The sequence below is a fragment of the Balaenoptera musculus genome, chromosome 6, assembly GCF_009873245.2.
Source record: "Balaenoptera musculus isolate JJ_BM4_2016_0621 chromosome 6, mBalMus1.pri.v3, whole genome shotgun sequence".
Classification (NCBI taxonomy): domain Eukaryota; kingdom Metazoa; phylum Chordata; class Mammalia; order Artiodactyla; family Balaenopteridae; genus Balaenoptera; species Balaenoptera musculus.
Window position 1 is genome coordinate 47,906,459 of NC_045790.1, and position 20,158 is coordinate 47,926,616.

General features: G+C 39.6%; 2 protein-coding genes and 1 non-coding gene across 5 annotated transcripts in view; 2 read left to right on the forward strand and 1 right to left on the reverse strand.

Annotated features, from left to right (window-relative positions):
• The window catches only part of HAUS6 (HAUS augmin like complex subunit 6), a 49,986-nt gene extending 37,286 nt beyond the window's left edge, over nucleotides 1–12,700 (forward strand). For all 3 annotated transcript variants that reach the window (XM_036855165.1, XM_036855166.1, XM_036855167.1), the window contains 5 exons: nucleotides 1,072–1,138; nucleotides 1,431–1,607; nucleotides 3,724–3,859; nucleotides 5,756–6,802; nucleotides 8,920–12,700. In XM_036855165.1, the coding sequence (XP_036711060.1) occupies nucleotides 1,072–1,138; nucleotides 1,431–1,607; nucleotides 3,724–3,859; nucleotides 5,756–6,802; nucleotides 8,920–9,014 (1,522 nt within the window). In that variant the 3' untranslated portion in view covers nucleotides 9,015–12,700. The remainder of the gene's footprint in view (nucleotides 1–1,071; nucleotides 1,139–1,430; nucleotides 1,608–3,723; nucleotides 3,860–5,755; nucleotides 6,803–8,919) is intronic.
• Nucleotides 856–989, forward strand: LOC118897583. The gene has a single exon (XR_005020475.1).
• Nucleotides 12,701–14,292: 1,592 nt separating the features above from the next.
• Nucleotides 14,293–16,115, reverse strand: RRAGA (Ras related GTP binding A). Its single transcript, XM_036856649.1, has one exon. It carries the CDS (start codon nucleotides 16,021–16,023, stop codon nucleotides 14,722–14,724), a length of 1,302 nt encoding a protein of 433 aa, XP_036712544.1. The 5' UTR covers nucleotides 16,024–16,115; the 3' UTR covers nucleotides 14,293–14,721.
• Between the last annotated feature and the right edge of the window lie 4,043 nt (nucleotides 16,116–20,158).

The following is a 20,158-nucleotide window of genomic DNA, read 5'->3' on the forward strand; positions in this document are numbered from 1 at the left end:
CAGTGAGCAGACCCAATCCATGATTGAATTTGAAGGCACTTTCAAGATGAAGATAAATAAAGTTATCATTACTTTGAAGGCTTAAAAAATTTAACAACTTATTTTGTAATTATAGTGAAAAGATGCATAAGGTTTTCATGTTTACCAAAAGGGACAAGAGAATCTAAGAGATTAAGGAACACTATGTGTGGAATGCCGCAAATACGCATTGAATAACCTTATGACTTTACTGTAAGTGTAATGTATTTGCTATAGAAAATTCAGCATAAGAGAAATTGATTCTGGACCTGAAATATCAAAAGAATCTTACAGTCTCTGCTACAGTGCTTCTGTGGTCTGAAGCCTGAGGACATTGTAATAATGTGATTCTAGTTAATTGAATTTTTTTTCTTTAATTTATTTTTCTTTATTTATTTTTGGCTGCATTGGGTCTTTGTTGCTGTGCATGAGCTTTCTCTAGTTGCGGCGAGCGGGGGCTACTCTTCATCGTGGTGCGCGGGCTTATTGCGGCAGCTTCTCTTGCTGCGGAGCATGGGCTCTAGGCGCAGGGGCTTCAGTAGTTGTGGCACTCGGGCTCAGTAGTTGTGGCTCACAGGCTCTAGAGTGCAGGCTCAGTAGTTGTGGCTCACGGGCTTGGTTGCTCTGCAGCATGTGGGATCTTCCCAGACCAGGGATCGAACCCGTGTCCCCTGCATTGGCAGGCGGATTCTTAACCACTGCGCCACCAGGGAAGTCCCTAATTGAATTTGTTTTTACCTTGTACTCAAGTTTTAGAGTGTTCATCAAGTCATCCAACCCTTGTAAAAAATGCTGTTGACTTAAAATACATAGTGGGTAAGGATAATGTTCATAATTTGGGAGGCTGATACACAAATTGGGCTGAAGTACTGCTCTAATTGTCACTGTACTTCCCTAGAATAATAAACTGCCTTTTGATGACCGGGACGAATTGAGTGAAATCGTAACGGACAGATACGGGGCAGACAGTTTCCTTAGAATATTCAAATACATCAAGTGAATGGAATTCTTTCTTACTCATAACTTGGATTTATTAATTTTTTTTCCTTTTAGCCCTGCTTCTTTTCTGTTGCAGCCCATTTCACCATCAGATAGAAACAGTGTTACACTACTTGAAAAGGTACATTTTAAAACAATTTAAAATTAATTCTGACCATACTCACATAAGATAAAATATTCTTTACTTTAGTTGATATCCCAATTAAATTTATATTTTCACATTTCCTAGTATGTGCACATTATGTACCATTCCTGTTTACACATTAGTTATTACTTCTAAATGGGAATACTGGAATTTTTAAACTGCCAGTGAACATTTAATTTTACAATAATGTTAACCTTTTATAGATAAACATTAATGAAGATGAGGTACAGTTATTAAGGTTTTAACATTACATGTCTATCTTCTTCAGGACACGAAGTTGACAACTCCTAGAGAGAAAAATGAAACAGTTTCTAAGAAAACACCAGAATTTGAAGCGGAAGACTCTTCATCATCAAATATTGCAGAGAGTAGTGCATTTGGAGGGTCTCTGCCAGCTAAAAAAAGTGATCCATTCCAAAAAGAGCAAGATCATCTGGTAGAAGAGGTTAGAAAAAGATTGTAATAAGTATACTGAAATGTCATTTTCTCAATGGTGTTGGGGTTATAAGTAAAGTACAGTTAATTATTGATTAGGTGTAATTTGGGAAGGGAGGTCGCAGATAATAAAAATCATGGTTAAAGCAGAATTGGCCCTCCCCAAAAGTAGAAATAGATATAAAATAAACTTATTTAGTTAAGATTATATCCATGGTTTAGAAGCCATGTCCCATTCTGTATCTATCCAAAAGTATAAAAATAATACATGTATAATATTTTTGGAATTAACCATTACATAAATTGTTGGATAAATACACCCAATGATTATACTTGTTAAAATACTCTGTGAATGTTATCTGTTGCTTAGCTGAGCTTCCTCTTTTTTTGAATTTTAGAACAAAGACTATACAATATATTATCACCGAGTGAAGGTTTTGTCCTTCTGCTTTTTAAATATTTCAAAAGTGAATAAATACATGATTGTTTATGATCTTGGTTTTCTTAACCAGCTCTGTTCCTTAATACTTTTCTACTTTTCACGGGCAAGTGACCACATAATACGACTATTGCTGAGTATTACAGAACTCGGTTTACACAAATGAAATGGTCAGGCCATTCTTTAATGTTATTATTATTATTTTTTTAATTAATTAATTTATTTTTATTTTTGGCTGTGTTGGGTCTTCGTTTCTGTGCGAGGGCTTTCTCTAGTTGTGGCAAGTGGGGGCCACTCCTCATTGCGGTGCACAGGCCTCTCACCATCGCAGCCTCTCCCGTTGCGGAGCACAGGCTCCAGACACGCAGGCTCAGTAATTGTGGCTCACGGGCCCAGCCGCTCTGTGGCATGTGGGATCTTCCCAGACCAGGGCTTGAACCTGTGTCCCCTGCATTGGCAGGCAGGTTCTCAACCACTGCGCCACCAGGGAAACCCTTTAATGTTATTTTTATTACATATTTCCCATTGTTTGAATTTGGATAAACAGCCAGAAAATAAATCAGCTGTTTTACATTCCTGAGAGACTGAAAGAAAAGTTTGGTTTAGTGCATATTGATTGAGGTATTGGAGTTCCCTCCTTTATCTTGATCCTGAAAAAAGTTAATAAATATTGTCCAAATAAGAGAGCTGGCTGTCAGTCATTTTTCTTGTTTGCAACTTGAGGAAGTTGGACCAGTTTCATGGTCTCTAAATATTTTTAAATCTCTAAAGTTCTGTTGTTTCTCTGTATTAGCTGATTGACTCTATACTAAAGAAAAGATGATTAGTCATTCTTTTTTTCTTTCCTGATATGGGAGGAAAGGCACATTTTCTGGTTAAAAGAATTTACAGTAGCAGTGGAATGAGATAGGATGCAAGAGGAGAGCCCTAAAATCTCATAAAACTCTGAAAGTAAAGTGAAATTAATTCTCTTTAATAGTGTTTATTATGACAAGGAATATTTAGTGTTAGAATTCTAAGGAGCCCTCTATTTTCATGGAGGAGGGTGAATTGGAGTCAGTTTGATTATGGTTGTAGGCAGTTTCTTTTTTAGGGATTTCAGGGTGCAGAGATTTTAATTTGCTTGTTTTTTGCTTTCTGGTTTTATTAAAATGTTGTTAATACAGAGTGCTATTTTCATATTGTACACTTTCTTTTCTCTATTTTAGAAATGTATCCCTATGTTTTCACTAATTTATGTCTGATGATGAGGTTTCTGGCCAAGAAGTTTGTTGTCAGAATGTACTGTGTTTATTAGTAGAGGTATTACCATGCGGTGGATTATGATTAAGAAGAACCTGCATGCTTTAGAACCAGTCATTTTAGCAGATATGGAATTGTGAAGCTCAAAAGTGTGGCAGATAGTAGTTCAGATCACTGCAGTCAGAACTATATCTAAATCTTTCCAAGTATAAAGATTTCTTATCTTTTCTCTCCTGTGTAACAGGATATCCATTTAAGATAAGGGAGGAAACGGGTTTGGGGTTTGATTTCACCTTAATAGGATTGTGCCTGAAGAGTCTATGTGGAGTGTCTGGGAGCTACATTGTTGAGTTTATTTTTGTGCTTGTTGTTCTTATCAGGGCCTTTGTTGCATTCTACCAGTGGGCTTGGTAATTTTTGCTTTACTTTTTCTTTTCTGTTTTAGGTTGCAAGGGCAGTTTTATCTGATTCACCACAGCCTTCTAAAGGAGAAGAAGTAATATTAGAGGGACTAATTGACTCTCTAGTTTCCGACCCGTTCTTAACAAGGAATCAAATTCCCCGAACTCCAGAAAACTTGAGTAAGTTAATAATGTTTTTTGTCACTAGTTTCTTTCTTAGACATTACTACTATTAGAACCATGGTCTGATAAATCTTTTGGAAACTCACTTTAAAACTTTTTTCTGTATCTTTCAATTTAGTGACATTGGCTCTGTTTGTTTTCATGTGGGGGACTTTTATTGAAATATCAACTGTGGGCACTGTCACTTATATGGCAGTCCTTCAGCAGTATTATTTTGCCCTAGAACTGTACAATTTTGTTTTAGTTGTTTTACTTGGCTTTTTCCTGGAAAATATTTTAGTTGATCACTTCAGAAATAACCTCTGCCTCCACATCTGATCTGTGATCAACATTTATAGAGTTTGGAGGCTGTACTCTTCCAGTCAGCAACCAGCAGCATCATCCAGAAACTCTGCACAGAGATCTTACCTACCTCTCCCAAGCTAATCAGACTCCCCCATACTTTCTTCTTACAACCTATATTGTGTGGGCAAAGTTCTGATATTCTTGTCCTCATGTAGGCACATCATCCTGGGTGAGTGATTAAATATAATTTCCATTATGCTACTAGAAGTGACATGTCCAAAGTTAAATGGATTCAGTTCACGTTGAACCTAGCCACTGTATAGATTGGTGGTTGGCAAACTACGTCTTGCAAACCAAATCTGGCCCACCCTATGTGTTTTTGTACATAAAGTTGTATTGAACACAACCTTGTTCATTTGTCAGCGTATTGTTTATGGCTACTTACACATTACAGTGACAGAGCTGAGTAGTTTCCACAGATAAGATGGCCTGCAAAACCTGAAGTATTACTGTCTGGCCCTTTACAGAAAAAGTGTGTGTGTGTGTGTGTGTGTATGCTGTATATATATAGGTATATATAAATATAAATAAATAAATAAATAAATAAATAAATAAGCATGCCAAACCCTGGCCTAGATGGGCAAGAAAATATCTTTTTTTCTATTTGTTTATTTATTTATTTATTTATAAAGAACATCTTTATTGGAGTATAATTGCTTTACAATGGTGTGTTAGTGTCTGCTTTATAACAAAGTGAATCAGCTATACATATACATATATCCCCATATCTCCTCTGTCTGGCATCTCTCTCCTGCCCTCCCTATCCCACCCCTCTAGGTGGTCACAGAGCACCGAGCTGATCTCCCTGTGCTATGTGGCTGCTTCCCACTAGCTATCTATTTCACATTTGGTAGTGTATATATGTCCATGCCACTCTCTCACTTCATCCCAGCTTACCCTTCCCCCTCCCCTTGTCCTCAAGTCCATTCTCTACGTCTGCATCTTTATTCCTATCCTGCCCCTAGGTTCTTCGGAGCCATTTATTTATTTATTTTTTAGATTCCATATATATGTGTTAGCATACGGTATTTGATTTTCTCTTTCTGACTTCACTCTGTATGACAGACTCTAGGTCCATCCACCTCACTACAAATAACTCAATTTCGTTTCTTTTTATGGCTGAGTAATATTCCATTGTATATATGTGCCACATCTTCTTTATTCATTCATCTGTCGATGGACACTTAGGTTGCTTCCATGTCCTGGCTATTGTAAATAAAGCTGCAATGAACATTGTGGTACATGACTCTTTTTGAATTATGGTTAAGAAAATATCTCTTTAATACATGTGATTTGTATGTGCTGTGTGAAAGTATATGCACATTTCAGGAACACCTTTCATTTTTTGTGTATGGTCAGTTGGAGATGGAATTCTTTGATGTTGTTGGGCTTTGGTATATTGTGGAGCCTTGTCATCCAACTGGCATATCTATGAACATGTACTGAGTCAGCAGTTTTATCTTAAGCACTAGAAATGAAATGTTTAGTTGCATGTTCTGTTTGGGAATTTATTAATAACTTGTGTAATTTCCCCCTTCATTTAATTAGTAAGTGAAATTAGGAGCTCATGGAGAAAAGCTGTTAAAATAGAAGATAACAGAAGTACAGAACCAATTCAAATGGATACTGAACATAGAGAAGTATTGCCAGAATCCTTACCTGTGGTGCATAATCAAAAAGAGCTTAATGTGGACAGTTTTTTCTCAGCAACCACTGTGTCCGATTCTAGCCATTCTCATTTGCCTGAAGAGAAAGTTGTTTCAGATTGCCTCAAGTGTGTGCTTCAGAAACCTGTGGTAACCAGTTGCATAGGTGAACCAACAACACAAAATCTGTCAGATTTGTTAAATAAGGACATAATTTGTAAGCAAGATTTGGAATGTACAGCTTTACAGAACAAGTTTTTAGAAACTAGCCAAATAGAGACATTCTCCCCTGCTGTAGGCAATAGGAGAGATGTGATAGGTCGCAGTGAAGAAGAGTATATTAAAATATCAGACCACTCGAAAGCTTCTTACAAAGATCTTTCCATGCATAAAAGTATGTTATGGAACTCTTTTCAGATATCAAGTGGAATTAGTTCCAGTTTTAAAGATAGTGATTTTGGCATATTACATGAAACTCTTCCAGAAGAAGTTGGTCACTTAAGTCTTAATAGCTCCAGTAGTACAGAGGCCAATTTTAAACTGGAACCAAATAGTCCTATGCACAGTGGCATTTTCCCAGAAGGTGCTGTGGGAGGAAGACAGAATACTCCAGAATCAGACTTTAATTTACAGGCTACTTGCAGTGGATATGAGGCTCTGAAGAAATCTCTGTCCAAGCAAAGGGAAGAAATTTGCCTCTCTAATCCTGAAACACTTGAAAGACACAAACCAGAATTGAGCCTTACTTCCCAATACATGCAAACTGATGATATGCTTAACTTTTTGGGCACTCATGATTTGCACATTGACTATACAAAACCATCTTCACGCATGTCCCTTGGTGAAAGAAAACGGTCTCTTTCACCACTAATTAAGTTTTCTCCAGTGGAACAAAGATTGAGGACCACAATACCATGTAGTCTTGGAGAACTTCTACCTAATTTAACAGGTAAGATTTAACTAGATAATGTGCGTATTAACCTGCTGAAGTTTTCTCTCACCTTCTCCTAAAAATAGCATGCAGTGAATGTTACACGATCTTTATTGTTAATGTGACAAAATATGCTCCTTATTCCTTCACCTAGGATGAGAAGAGTGAACCCATCATTTTTATGGGTACTTTCAGAATGTCTAGTGATTTTTAACACTATTTTATTTATTTATGGCTGTGTTGGGTCTTCGTTTCTGTGCGAGGGCTTTCTCCAGTAGTGGCAAGTGGGGGCCACTCTTCATCGCGGTGCGCGGGCCTCTCATTATCGCGGCCTCTCTTGTTGCGGAGCACAGGCTCCAGACGCGCAGGCTCAGTAATTGTGGCTCACGGGCCTAGTTGCTCCGCGGCATGTGGGATCTTCCCAGACCAGGGCTCGAACCCATGTCCCCTGCATTGGCAGGCAGACTCTCAACCACTGTGCCACCAGGGAAGCCCCTCTAGTGATTTTTATATAGCTTACAATTGGTGTGGGACAGGGGTGGAAAACAAAACCAAAAGCCCGAAACCTGTTGCTTTTGTAATACAAACTACTGAAAGTAAACCTTGTCAAAATCTTTTTGGCTAATGGAAGGTGGTTCTAAAAAAGTTGAGAAACGCTATGTTAAATATCATTATAATATAGTGGGACTTCCCTGGTGGCGCAGTGGTTGAGAATCTGCCTGCCAATGTAGGGGACACAGGTTCGTTCCCTGGTCCAGGAATATCCCACATGCCGTGGAGTAACTAAGCCCACACACCACAACTACTGAGCCTGCGCTCTAGAGCCTGCGAGCCACAGCTACTGAGCCCATGTGCCACAACAACTGAAGCCCATGCACCTAGAGCCTGTGCTTCGCAACAAGAGAAGCCACCGCAGTGAGAAGCCCACACACCGCAATGAAGAGTAGTCTCCGCTCGCTGCAACTAGAGAAAGCCTGTGCGCAGCAACGAAGACCCAACACAGCCAATAAATAAATAAATAAATAAATTTGAATTTTAAAAAAATAAATAAATAAAAGAATATAGTATCTGTGATTTTGTTTGAAATAATTTGATGGGGGTGCAGTGACAAAACAAGGTAGGTCATTGTATTACTTTCCTAGGGCTGCCGTGACAATGTACCACAAACTGGGTGGCTTAAGACAACAGAAATTTTTTGTCTCTGGAGAAAACAAGTTCTGGAGGCTAGGATTCAGAATCAAGGTGTTGGCATGGCCGTGTTCCCTCTGAAGCCACTAGAGCAGCGGTCCCCAACCTTTTTGGCACCGGGGACCAGTTTCTTGGAAGGCAATTTTTCCATGGTGGGGGGGTGGGGAGGTTCAGGTGGTAATGTGAGTGATGGGGAGCGGCAGATGAAGCTTCGCTCGCTCGCCTGCCACTCACCTGCTGTGCGGCCTGGTTCCTAACAGGCTGCGGACTGGTAGTGGTCCACGGCCCGGGGGTTGGGGACCCCTGCACTAGAGGATGATCCTTCTTGACTCTTCTAGCTTCTGATAACCTCCAGGTGTTCTTTGGCTTGTGGCAGCATAACACATTTCTGCCTCCATCTTCACATGGTATTCTCCCCTTGTGTTCTGTGTACCTTCTTATAAGGACACCAGTCCTATAGATTAAGGGCCCATCCTACTCCCATCTTACTTTTTTTTTTTAAATTCATTTCTGTATTTTTGGCCGAGTTGGGTCTTTGTTGCTGCGCGCGGGCTTTCTCTAGTTGTGGCGAGTGGGGGCTACTGTTTGTTGTGGTGCGCAGCCTTCTCATTGCGGTGGCTTCTCTTGTTGCGGAGCACGGGCTGTATGCGTGCAGGCTTCAGTAGCTGTGGCTCGCGGGCTCTGGAGTGCAGGCTCAGTAGTTGTGGCGCACGGGCTTAGTTGCTCTGCGGCATGTGTGATGTTCCCAGACCAGGGCAGGAACCTGTGTCCCCTGCATTGGCAGGCAGATTCTTAACCACTGTGCCACCAGGGAAGTCCCAGAATAATGGTAATTTTATTGCAGTTACATATTTGCATGTGAACTTTTTACTGAAATTTGCTACTACTTGGAATTTGTCCTATATTTTCTTCATAATGTTTGCTTACCCTTTTTTCTCTTTTTGAAGTCAATTTTGCAGAAGAAGAAATCTTGAATAAGAGCCTTGATGCAAAAGAATCTCCATCTGACTTGAAAGATGAAGCAGTAGCCCAGTCAACTTAACTATGATGAACTTAAGTTGAAGCAATGTCACAGGATAAAAACATTTGTAATTTAAATACACATTGGAAGTGTAACTTTTTCAGGGTCTAAAAAAGTCCTAAATAATGCTTTTTAGCCTTCTCTACTGATTTTAAGTAAGGAGAGTATGTTTGGATTTTCTCTCTCTGTATGGATATGGGGTTGAAATATGAAGTATTTGGAAAGCAAACAAGTTATGAGAAGCCATTTTGGTTTCTTGCATAATCTTGTAAGCATGAAGTAAATGGCAAAGTATTAGGTTAATTCAGTATGTTCTAATTTCAGTTAATTAACATAAGGATGAGTAGTTTTTGATGTGTTTTATTAAGTGGTTAACTTAATAGCCATTGGATATACTGATCTTTCTTTTTAGGGAAATAAAGAACTTTTATTGTTTCTTTTTACAACATTCTGGTACTAAACAAAAAAAGTGAGGAAAGTAATGCTTTGGGGTGTATAATCAAAATGATAAAGTATAAGTTTGGGAAAGCTCTAAAGAGGCTTAATGATTATTCAGGTAGGTTGATCCTGAAAAATGATGTTTGATGGAATAAAGTGCATGTGATGATAGTGAAGACTGGAGCAGAATGAATTTAGAAAAAAGGAAAAAGGTGGAAGATGACTAGATACTTTTGAGGGACACTAACTATAAATCCATTCAGTGGATTGTATAGCAGTTTTATATTTAGTCTAATTTAGACTTTGAGAATTTAACTCTAGTTTTTTATTTTAACAAAAAATGTAAATTAAAAAATTAGTCTGTGTTTGGTTTTTTTTGGAGGGGCACTGTTTTTGGGGAAGGGAGCTAATTTTTTTTTAATTTTTTTATTTTTAAAAATTTTTTATTGGAGTATAATTGCTTTACAATGTTGTGTTAGTTTCTGCTGCACAGTGAAGTGAATCAGCTATATTCATACACACATCCCCTCCCTCTTGGACCTCCCTGCCCCCCACCCGCCATCCCACCCACCTAGGCCATCACAGAGCACCAAGCTGAGCTCCCTGTGCTATACAGCAGGTTAAGGGAGCTAATTTTGATTGTTACTTTCCTCCTGAAAAACCATCAGTTCCCCACTGCCTACAGAATAGCTTCAAATTAACTTGAGAAAATTGAATTTGGGGTTAAATAACTTGTTCAGTGTTACACAGCTAAGTCAGTAGTGAAGCTAGGATTTGACCCTATTTTCCTTCCTTAATATACCAACAAGACCTCCTAGAAGTAACTAAAAGGCCAGGATGTAGGATATGGCTGCAGGAGTGGGCCTTCTGTACTCTAAATGGGAGTCAGATGTGAGGCCTCCTGTACAGTGTCCTGCCTCATGTAGTCAGACCCCCTGGCCAAGAAAAGGGCTTGTCTTTAGCATCCAAGTGAATACATGACATTGCCCTCTGCGAACCAGGAGGTTAAGCACACACTGGAAGGGTGGTAGCACCTACAGCAGCCCTGTGTCTAGCCTCAACTCTTAACCATCACAGCCTTGTCCAGTTTGCCAAGAAACTAGCAAGAAGAGGAGAAAAGTTGAAGGGAAGAGTTCTGGAAGTGGATGGGCTTAATACTTCGTCTTTCTTCACTCATTTTGGCTTACTTTCTCTGTGTTGCTTGTTTGATCCAAGTTTGAAGGCCAGTCTTTTTTTGTGAGAAATGACAGAAGAAAAGCACAAATAACTACCTTCTTTGCAGTGGAAAAGAAAGAGGAAGAGAAAAGCTTCTCCTAAGGTGCCATATTCTTTTATTAACAGAACAAATAGGGACTGTGTAAGTCTACTGGGTAACTGTCCTCTAGTCTTAAGAAACATAGTATCGGTAAATCCAAAATTAACATGCTAAGAAGGTAGAGCTATCATATTAGCATCTACAAAGTGCCAGAGCTATTCCTGGATACTTAATAATACATATATCATTTAATTCTTATACCTCTGTAAGATAGTTATATTGTACCTATTTTACAGGTTATGATACCAAAGCTAGGGAGCTTAAATGACTTAGGTCTAAGATGGACTTGAGGAATTACCTGGGATACATCTTAAGAAATATATTCTGTAGGTCCAAAGTGAGGATTGGAAATCTGCATTTTAAATAGCTTCCCTGGTAATTCTTAGGCTCAATAAAAAGCTTGAGAGCCACTGCTAGGGGATACAGATTCACATTTAGCTCTGGGGTATCTTAAAGAAGTTAGGTACACTATTACATTCTGCTTTAGAGATCTTAGCTCTCTGATAAGGAAGCTGAAGTTCACCAGTAAGTGTGGGCCCTGAATTACTGGGAATCACAAGACCAAAATATCTTTGGATATTAATGGATTTACAAAAACCACATCGTTGTTAAGTGAGTCACACCTGTGATAGGCTGACAGTTTTTGGCATTCTTCCCTGTCCTTTGTATGCCAGTAGTATAAACAAAAGTATATTAGATTTGTCACTTTCTCCTAAACCATTTTGATTATGACTCCTCTTCCTTATCCAATATTGCCTGCATACCTGCCTTTTGACCTTAAGGGACTGCTTTGACCATATCACTTCTTGGTTTAAAATTCCATTAATGGTTCATTGTTAATTCCAGAATTGAGTTCAAATTTAAAGGCATATAAGGTCTTCTCCATAGATTCCTCTTTTCCCCCTTCCACTATGATCTCCCTTTTTTTTTTTTTTTTACTGAAATGCTTTGGTGGGCATGTGTCTTTAAAAATCTTAATGCACAGTTCTGAAGCTGACGGGTTCAGAACAAATCTCACTTTCACCTTGAAGTTTTAGTCTCTTATCCATGGGACTGTCCCTTCTCTGAAATCTCCTATGGCTTATGTTAACTTTTATTCACTTAGTATTTTTCATTTATTGCTTTTATTGTATTTTTTCATGGTTGTATGTGATTTCTCCAGTTGTATTGATTAAATACATACAGACATATACTTACGTAGATGTGTGTGTGGGGTGTGTCCATACATACATATACTCCAAGGGCCATAGATCATCCTTAGCAGATCAATATTGAAGTATTGGAATTGTTTTCTTTGCCTTCTGTGTGATGGAATTAAAGTAATGGTAAAGAGGGAGGGCTACTTTATTGCTGTAAGAGTACTTTTTCTCATTACATTCACAGCAGAATATACCTTGTTTTATTCACTATTCATAAGATGAAGGTGTGTAAACTGACTTCTCTATCAGTTTGAAACTTCAGATAATGCCCCTATGTCCTAATTGTTTTAAATGTTTAAAGAGGACAAGCATATAATGTTGCTTAACATGAAAAATGTTACCAAGTGGAATAAAGACTATTTGTTAAAATCAATTTGGGGGAATTTAATTGAAAACAAAAATACAATTATTTTGAAACCATTCTTTACCATGTGTTTCTTAAACATGATCTATGGAGTCAATTTTATTTAAATTCTTGAGACCTGTATAAAAGGAAACCCTGTTTTTCCCCTACTCTGAGTATACTAAAATTAAAGAAGATATGTTTAAGGACATTTTCCTTAATGTAAAGAAAGTATTTGCTAAAGTAAAATTCTCTTTCACGTTAAGTTGCAGATACATAGTTGATAAACCTTTTGCCTTATGCACTGTGAATGTTAAATCCACATCCTGAATTTAAAATATTTGTGAGTCCTCCATGGGACTATCTGTAAATGTTTTACATACTAGTCTTGAATAAACGTTCATACCACCTAGCTCTAGATTTATTAAATGTATTTTAAAATGATTTTTTTTTAATAAATTAATTTTATTTATTTATTTTTGGCTGCGCTGTGTGTTTGATACTGCTCACGGGCTTTCTCTAGTTGCGTCGAGCGGGGGCTACTCTTCGTAGTGGTGTGCGGGCTTCTCATTGCGGTGGTTTCTCTTGTTGCGGAGCACGGGCTCTAGGCGCGCAGGCTTCAGTAGTTGTGACACGGGGGCTCTAGAGCGTAGGCTCAGTAGTCGTGGTGCACGGGCTTAGTTGTGCCACGGCACGTGGGATCTTCCCGGACCAGGGCTCGAGCCCGTGTCCCCTGCACTGGCAGGCGGATTCTTAACCACTGCACCACCAGGGAAGCCCTAAAATGATTTTTAAAAGTACATATATACCCTCAGAGTTCATTTGGAGTCTATATTAGTTTATTGCCAAAGGCCCTAATTAGACTAGCTTAATAACATATCTGAACAGCTTCTTGCTCTTTATGGGTAGGGATCTTGTCATTCACAGGTGCTGCTATAAAGGATTTAATAAATGTTAAATAACTATAAAGGTTTGGAAATTCCCTATCACTTATATTTAATGTCTGTAAATAGAGATAATGCCTCATTTGTAAAATGAGAGGCGAGAGGAGTTGATCAGAGGTGTTTCGGCTCTAAGATACTTAGATTTCATTTAAAACAATCTATGAGGCGGCTGAAACGGGGCACTTTAGGTCTGTTTTTTGATTTCACTATACCACACTGCCAATTCAAAATAGGAACCTTAGAATTCATTCCCAAAAGTATGTAATCTAAGAATCTGATTCAAAATTATCCAATTTCCAGACAAATACAGATGGGAAAGTGATCTTGCCCAAAGCGAAACAGTATTCTTTGAGAGAAGTCACTTAACTTCCTGGCTTTAGTTTACTCAATCTATAAAATAAGGGAACTTATATGAAGGAATAATTTACAGCTAAAAAGCTAGGATTTTTATGATGAACTTTTCTGTCGATGGAGTTAGTAGTGGCATGTAACGGTTAGGAGAGGGGGAGGATCTGCAATTATACTGCCTAGGTTCAGCTGTATAACCTTATAAGGTCATACCAGTTTTCTCATCTATTAACAGATAAAAGTAATCTACCTCACAGGTTGTGAGGATTGAGTAAGAAAATGCACATCAAGTATTTAAGAATACCTGGGATTTAGTAAGGGCTTAAATATTTAGCTAGGCTTCACATCCAGTAATTTGGGAGTGGGGAGGAAGAATGGCTCAGTGGGTGGTATTGACAGCTGACATTACTGAGTATGTGCCAGGTACCATTCTAAATGTTTTCCATGTTGTTTAACAAGCACAGTAAAATTAAGTTCCTTGCCCAGTTCACAGAGCTAGTAAGTGAAGGGACTAGAATACTAACTCAGCTCAGGTGGTCTAGCTCCAGAGACCGTTCTCTTAACCACACTGCTACAGTTGCTGTGAAACATCGTTAAGGTGATGGGAGCCAAGATCAGAAAATCAAACTTACCAGTTAAGCAATACTTGCGGGCAGTCAGAATCTATAGCTTTAATATTAACCACCTTCAAATTATTTCAAATAAGACCATATTTTAAATTGCTAACAGCAAATGTTTATTCATGGTTGAAGCCAAAAAGAATTTATAAATGCATTTTAATACCTTGCTGATAAAATAACATTCCACCTTTGCAACCTTGTAAGGAATACAGGAAGATATTGTAAAGGCTTTGATGTGTACATCTATTATAACCAGGTAATCAGAACACACATACACACATACACCACCACCTACTTTAGTGTTAACACCATACCAACTTTTCAGAAAGGCCATCTTGAAGCTCTACTGGATAGCTGAGTAAATAGCGTCCAAGGCTTAAAGACTGGGGAGAAGGGAAGAAAGGGATGGAAGTAAGCAGCACACATTTCAAAGCCCACTTTTAAGCACACGACATTATGAATAGTAAAAGAAAAAGGGGGAAGGCAATTCAGCATTTTCAGAGAGCGCATTTTGGCAATATTCAACGCATAAGAAGGCTGTGCTTGGGACCATCCACTCTCTCCAGCTTCTCAAAGTGTTTCCTGGCATTGCGAATGTTGATCAGAGTAGCTGCAGAAGGGATCGACGGATCTGACATAACCACCATCACGTACGTGTTTGATGTGAAGATGTCGATGAACGCAGCGAAGTTAGAATTCCTAACTTCCATGCTCTGGAAAGAAGCGGCCAATTTACTGCAGCTCAGCTTGAACTGCTTAATAATGTTGCTGATCTTCTCGAATCGGTGGACGTCACGCTGCTCTTTGCACTGGTAATGGGAAATGACCAAGAACGTCGCTCTCTCGAACAGCAGAACTTCATCGGCCTCAATAATCTGGGCAAAATTCCTGAGGTTCATCTCCAGCTGCTGAACATTGGGAATCAGCTGATAGACAATACTGGACCAGGCTTTGTAGAGCGTTTCATCCCAGATGGATGTTCGAAAACAGGCACACTCCAGCGGGCGAGACAAACGCCTCAGGTCTTCCTCTCGCTCTTTAAAAATCAGGTCACGCTGATCCTCCTGAACCAGATCCATTTTGTGCACCAGGCAGAAGATTTTGGCATCAGGAGAGTTCTGGAGGATGGCTTCCAGACACGACTGGTAATAATGCATGTCCTTTTCCAGTTCGCGGCTCTCCACGTCGAACACGTAAATCAGAACCTCGACATTACGGAAGATGTTGTCTCGCTGGCTGGTGAAGTAATTTTCCATGAAGGTGTCCTGACCGCCACAGTCCCACAGATTCAGCACCAGGTTGCCGAGAAATCGGACGTGGGAGTGCTCCACATCAATGGTGGCACCCAGGCGCCGGGTATCGCGAGCGATGTAATTGGCAAAGATAATGGACCTCATGCTGGTCTTCCCCGACCCGCTCTTCCCCATCAACAGCACCTTTTTCTTCATGGCTGTATTTGGCATCACCCGCCGGAGCTGCCGCGGACTGGGCCTCAGGGCGCGGCCTAACTGCAGCGCGGTCGGAGGGAGGGAGGGGCCGGGGGTTGCGGGGGGTCCGACAGCCGGGCCGTGCAGCTGTGCAGCCGGGGAAGCCGAAGGTGCGAGCTCGGGGCTGGGAAGGCGGCGACCGGTGAGTTCTTTCTCGGGGGAGAGCGCCGTGGGATAGACGGTTGCAGGCGCTACGGAGAAACGCTCGCCTTCCGGAGAGGAGAGTCTCTGCGTCTCCGCTGCCACCCACTTCCGGCGGCGATCTCGCGAGAACCCGCGCTCTCGGCCGTGGCTGCCCAACGAGCTTTGATAAACCGCTGTTTTAATGAAACGCATCAGGGCCCACCCGAAAGAGAAAATGGAAGGTGAACCCAGGACTCTGGTGTTCTGTTCTCCTATTTACACGGGGCTTACGGTTGCAAATTGTACGTGTGTGGGCAGTTGGGAGAATGCTGCCATCTCGTGGCCGAAAAAACCCCAGCGCACCACTACGCGCTTTAAGAGCGCGGTGTGCTGTTGCGTGGTTTTAGGCCTGAGCAGCAGACAGGGAAAAGCCGAAGAAGGCTTAACTTCTCCGCCCAGTTAGGCCTCCTCAGATTCCCTGGTTTACTCAGTACAAGGACAGGGGAGATAAAAACTGTACAGATGTTCAGAAGTAAGTGATTGCCCATTGCTACACAGCTGAATGGTAGTGAATCCCTCCCGGGAGATATCCTAACTCCCAGTTAGTGCTTTTTCCACTTGGAAGCAAGTTCCTTTCTTACACCTGCTTTCTCGGTAGTCTCAGACTTTGGGATTTATAATCAGAATTCCAAAGCTTGAGGAAACTCTAATATAGAACATTACTTACTCCTCACAATAACCCTATGAATAAATAACCTCATTTTCAAGTCAGTAAATCGAAGCTTACAGGGGTTAGGTAACTCTACGAAGTTACACGTCTATTACATAATGAAATGCAATTTATTTTTAAAATATAAATTGTATATATTTAAGGTGTCCATCATGATTTGATATACACAGTGAAACGATTATGGTCAAGCTAACCTATCTTGTATAGTTAGCATTTTTGTGTGTGTATGTGGTGAGAGCACATGAAATCTACTCTCTTAGTACATTTCCAGTATTCAATACAGTGTTAACTATAGTCATCATGTTGTAGGTTAAATCTCTAGACTTACTTATCCTGCATAACTGCAACTTTGTATCCTTTGACCATTATCTCCCCATTACCCTCACTTCCTCCTACCTGGTAATAACTATTCTCCTCTCTGCTACTATGTATTTGACTTTTTTAAGATTCTACAGATAAGTGAGATCATGCAAGGTTTTTCCTTTCTGTGTCTGGCTTATTTCACTCAGGCTGATGCCTTCCAGTTTCATCCTTGTTGTTGCAAATGGTAGGATCCCCCTTTTAAAGGCTGAATAATATTTTGTTGTATATATAAACCTCCATTTCTGCTTTTTTTAATGTAAAAAAATCTCTTTTGATTTCTTTGTTTAAAACTTAACACATCTTCAGTTTTCTGAGCCAGTAAGAATGTTCTGTAACACCATATTCTACAGGTGGATATTGACATAAATTTTAGCTAAAATATATCAACAGAAGAATTCGTACTGTTCCTTAGAAAAGCTGAACATTTTTGGTCTTTAGCATTCAGTTTATTTAAATTCTTCTAGTACATATATTGGATTACGGTGATTTTCCCCCCCTTTTCCCCAGTGTTATTGAGATATACTTGACATATAATATTGTATTAGTTTTAGGTATACAATGTAATAATTTGATATATATATATATTGCCAAATAATTACCACAATAAGCTTAGTTAACACCCAATCCCCTCACATAGTTACAATTTTTTTCTTGTGATAATAACTTTTAAGATCTACTCTCTTAGCAAGTTTCAAATATACAATACCGTATTGTTAACTATAGTCACCATGCTGTACATTACATGCCCAGAACTTATTTATCTTATGACTGGAAGTTTGTACCTTTTGACCACTTTCACCCATTTTCCCAACCTCCTCACACCCCACCTCTGGCAACTACCAATATGCATCTATGAGTTTGGTTTTTTTAGATTCCACATATAGATGAGATCATATAGGATTTGTCTTTCTGTGTCTGACATATTTCACTTAGCATAATGCCTTCAAGGTCCATCCTTGTAGTTGCAAAAGGCAGGATTTCTTTCATTTTTATGGCTGAATTCCCTCTCCTCTCTCTCTGATATTTATTGATATATTAATATCAATCACATTTTCTTTATCCGTTCATCTATCAGTGGACACTTGGGTTGATTCCACATCTTGGCTATTGTAAGTAATCCTGCAATGAACATGAGGGTGCAGATATCTTTTTGAGATAGTGATTTCCTTTCCTTTGAATATATACCTAGAAGTGGGATCGCTGGGTCATATGGCAATTCTATTTTCAATTTTTTTGAGGAACCTCCATACTGTTTTCCATAGTGGCTGCACCTACATTCCCATCAACAGTGTACAAGGGTTCCCTTTTCTCCACATCCTCGCCAACATTTGGTATTTGTGGGGTTTTTAAAAAAAATTTTTATTGGAGTATAGTTGCTTTACAATGTTGTATTAGTTTCTACTGTACAGCAAAGTGAATCAGCTATATGTATACATATACCCCCTCTTTTTTTGGATTTCCTTCCCATTTAGGTCATCTATTTGTGTTTTGTGTTTTTTGGCTGTGTCGGGTCTTAGTTGCTTAGTTGCAGCACGCAGGATCTTTGATGAGGCATGAGGGATCTTTCATTGCGGCGTGCTGGTTTTCTCTTCTCTGGTTGTGGTGTGCGGGTTTTCTCTTCTCTAGTTGTGGTGTGTAGGTTTTTTCTCTCTCTAGCTGTGGTACTCGGACTCCAGAGCACGTGGGCTCTGTAGTTTGTGGCATGTGGGCTCTCTAGTTGAGGCACGCGGGCTCAGTAGTTGTGGCCTGTGGGCTTAGTTGCCCCGCGGCATGTGGAATCTTAGTTCCCCGACCAGGGATTGAACCCACGTCCCCTGCATTGGAAGGCGGATTCTTTACCACTGGGCCACCAGGGAAGTCCCTACTTGTTTTTTTTTTAATGATAGCCATTGTGAGGTGATATCTTACTGTGGTTTTACCATGCATTTCTCTGATGATTAACGATGTTGAGTATCTTTTCATGTGCCTGTTGGCCATCTGTATGTCTTCACTGGAAAAATGTCTATTCAGGTCTTCTGCCCATTTTTAAACTAGGTTGTTTGTTTTTTTGATGTTGAGTTGTATGAGCTGTTTATATATTTTGGATATTAACCCCTTATCTGTCATATCATTTGCAAATGTTTTCTCCCATTCAATAGGTTGTCTTTTTGTTTTGTTGATGGTTTCCTTTGCTGTGCAAAAGTTTTTGAGTATAATTAGGTTCCATTTGTTTATTTTTGCTTTTATTTCCTTTGCTTTAGGAGGTAGATCCAAAAAAATATTGCTGCAATTTATGTCAAAGAGTGTTCTGCCTATATTTTCTTTCTCTCTTTTTTTAAAAAACAATTTTATTTATTTATTTATTTTTGCCTGTGTTAGGTCTTCGTTGCTGTGCACAGGCTTTCTCTAGTTGCAGTGAGCGGGGGCTACTCTTCGTTGTGGTGCGTGGGCTTCTCATTGTCGTGGCTTCTCTTGTTGCGGAGCACGGGCTCTAGGTGCGCAGGCTTCAGTAGTTGTGGCACGTGGGCTCAGTAGTTGTGGCTTGCGGGCTCTAGAGCTCAGGCTCAGTAGTTGTGGCGCACAGGCTAAGTTGCTCCGCGGCATGTGGGATCTTCTTGGGCCAGGGCTCGAACCTGTGTCCCTTGCATTGGCAGGCAGATTCTTAAGCCCCTGCCTATGTTTTCTTCTAGGAGTTTTATGGTTTCCAGTCTTGCATGTAGGTCTTTAGTCCAGTTTGAGTTTATTTTTGTATATCATGTTAGAGAATGTTCTATTTTCATTCTTTTACAAGTAGCTGTCCAGTTTTCCTAGCACCACTTATTGAATAGACTATCTTTTCTCTATTGTATATTCTTGCCTCCTTTGTCACAGATTAATTAACCATAGTGTGTGGGTTTATTTCTGGGCTCTCTTTTCTGTTCCATTGATCTACGTGTCTGTTTTTGGAAGCACAACTGATTTTTGTGTATAGATGTATAGATTTTGAATCCTGCAACTTTACTGAATTTATTAGTTCTAAGATTTTTGGGAGGGGGCAGTCTTTAGGGTTTTCTATGTATAGGATCATGTCACTGGCAAACAGTGAGAATCTTACTTCCCCCTTTCTGATTTGGATTCCTTTTATTCCTTTTATTTTTCTTTTGTATGATTGATATTTACAGTATTTGTAGTACTATGTTAAATAGAAGTGGCAAGAGTGGGCATCCTTGCCTTGTACTGAATCTTAGGAAAAAAGTTTTCAGTTTTTCCCCACTGATTATGATGTTAGCTGTGACT

Excerpts from the sequence above, each read along its gene's own strand:
- RRAGA (XM_036856649.1), bottom strand. The coding sequence starts at position 16,023 with ATGCGTTTCATTAAAACAGCGGTTTATCAAAGCTCGTTGGGCAGCCAC.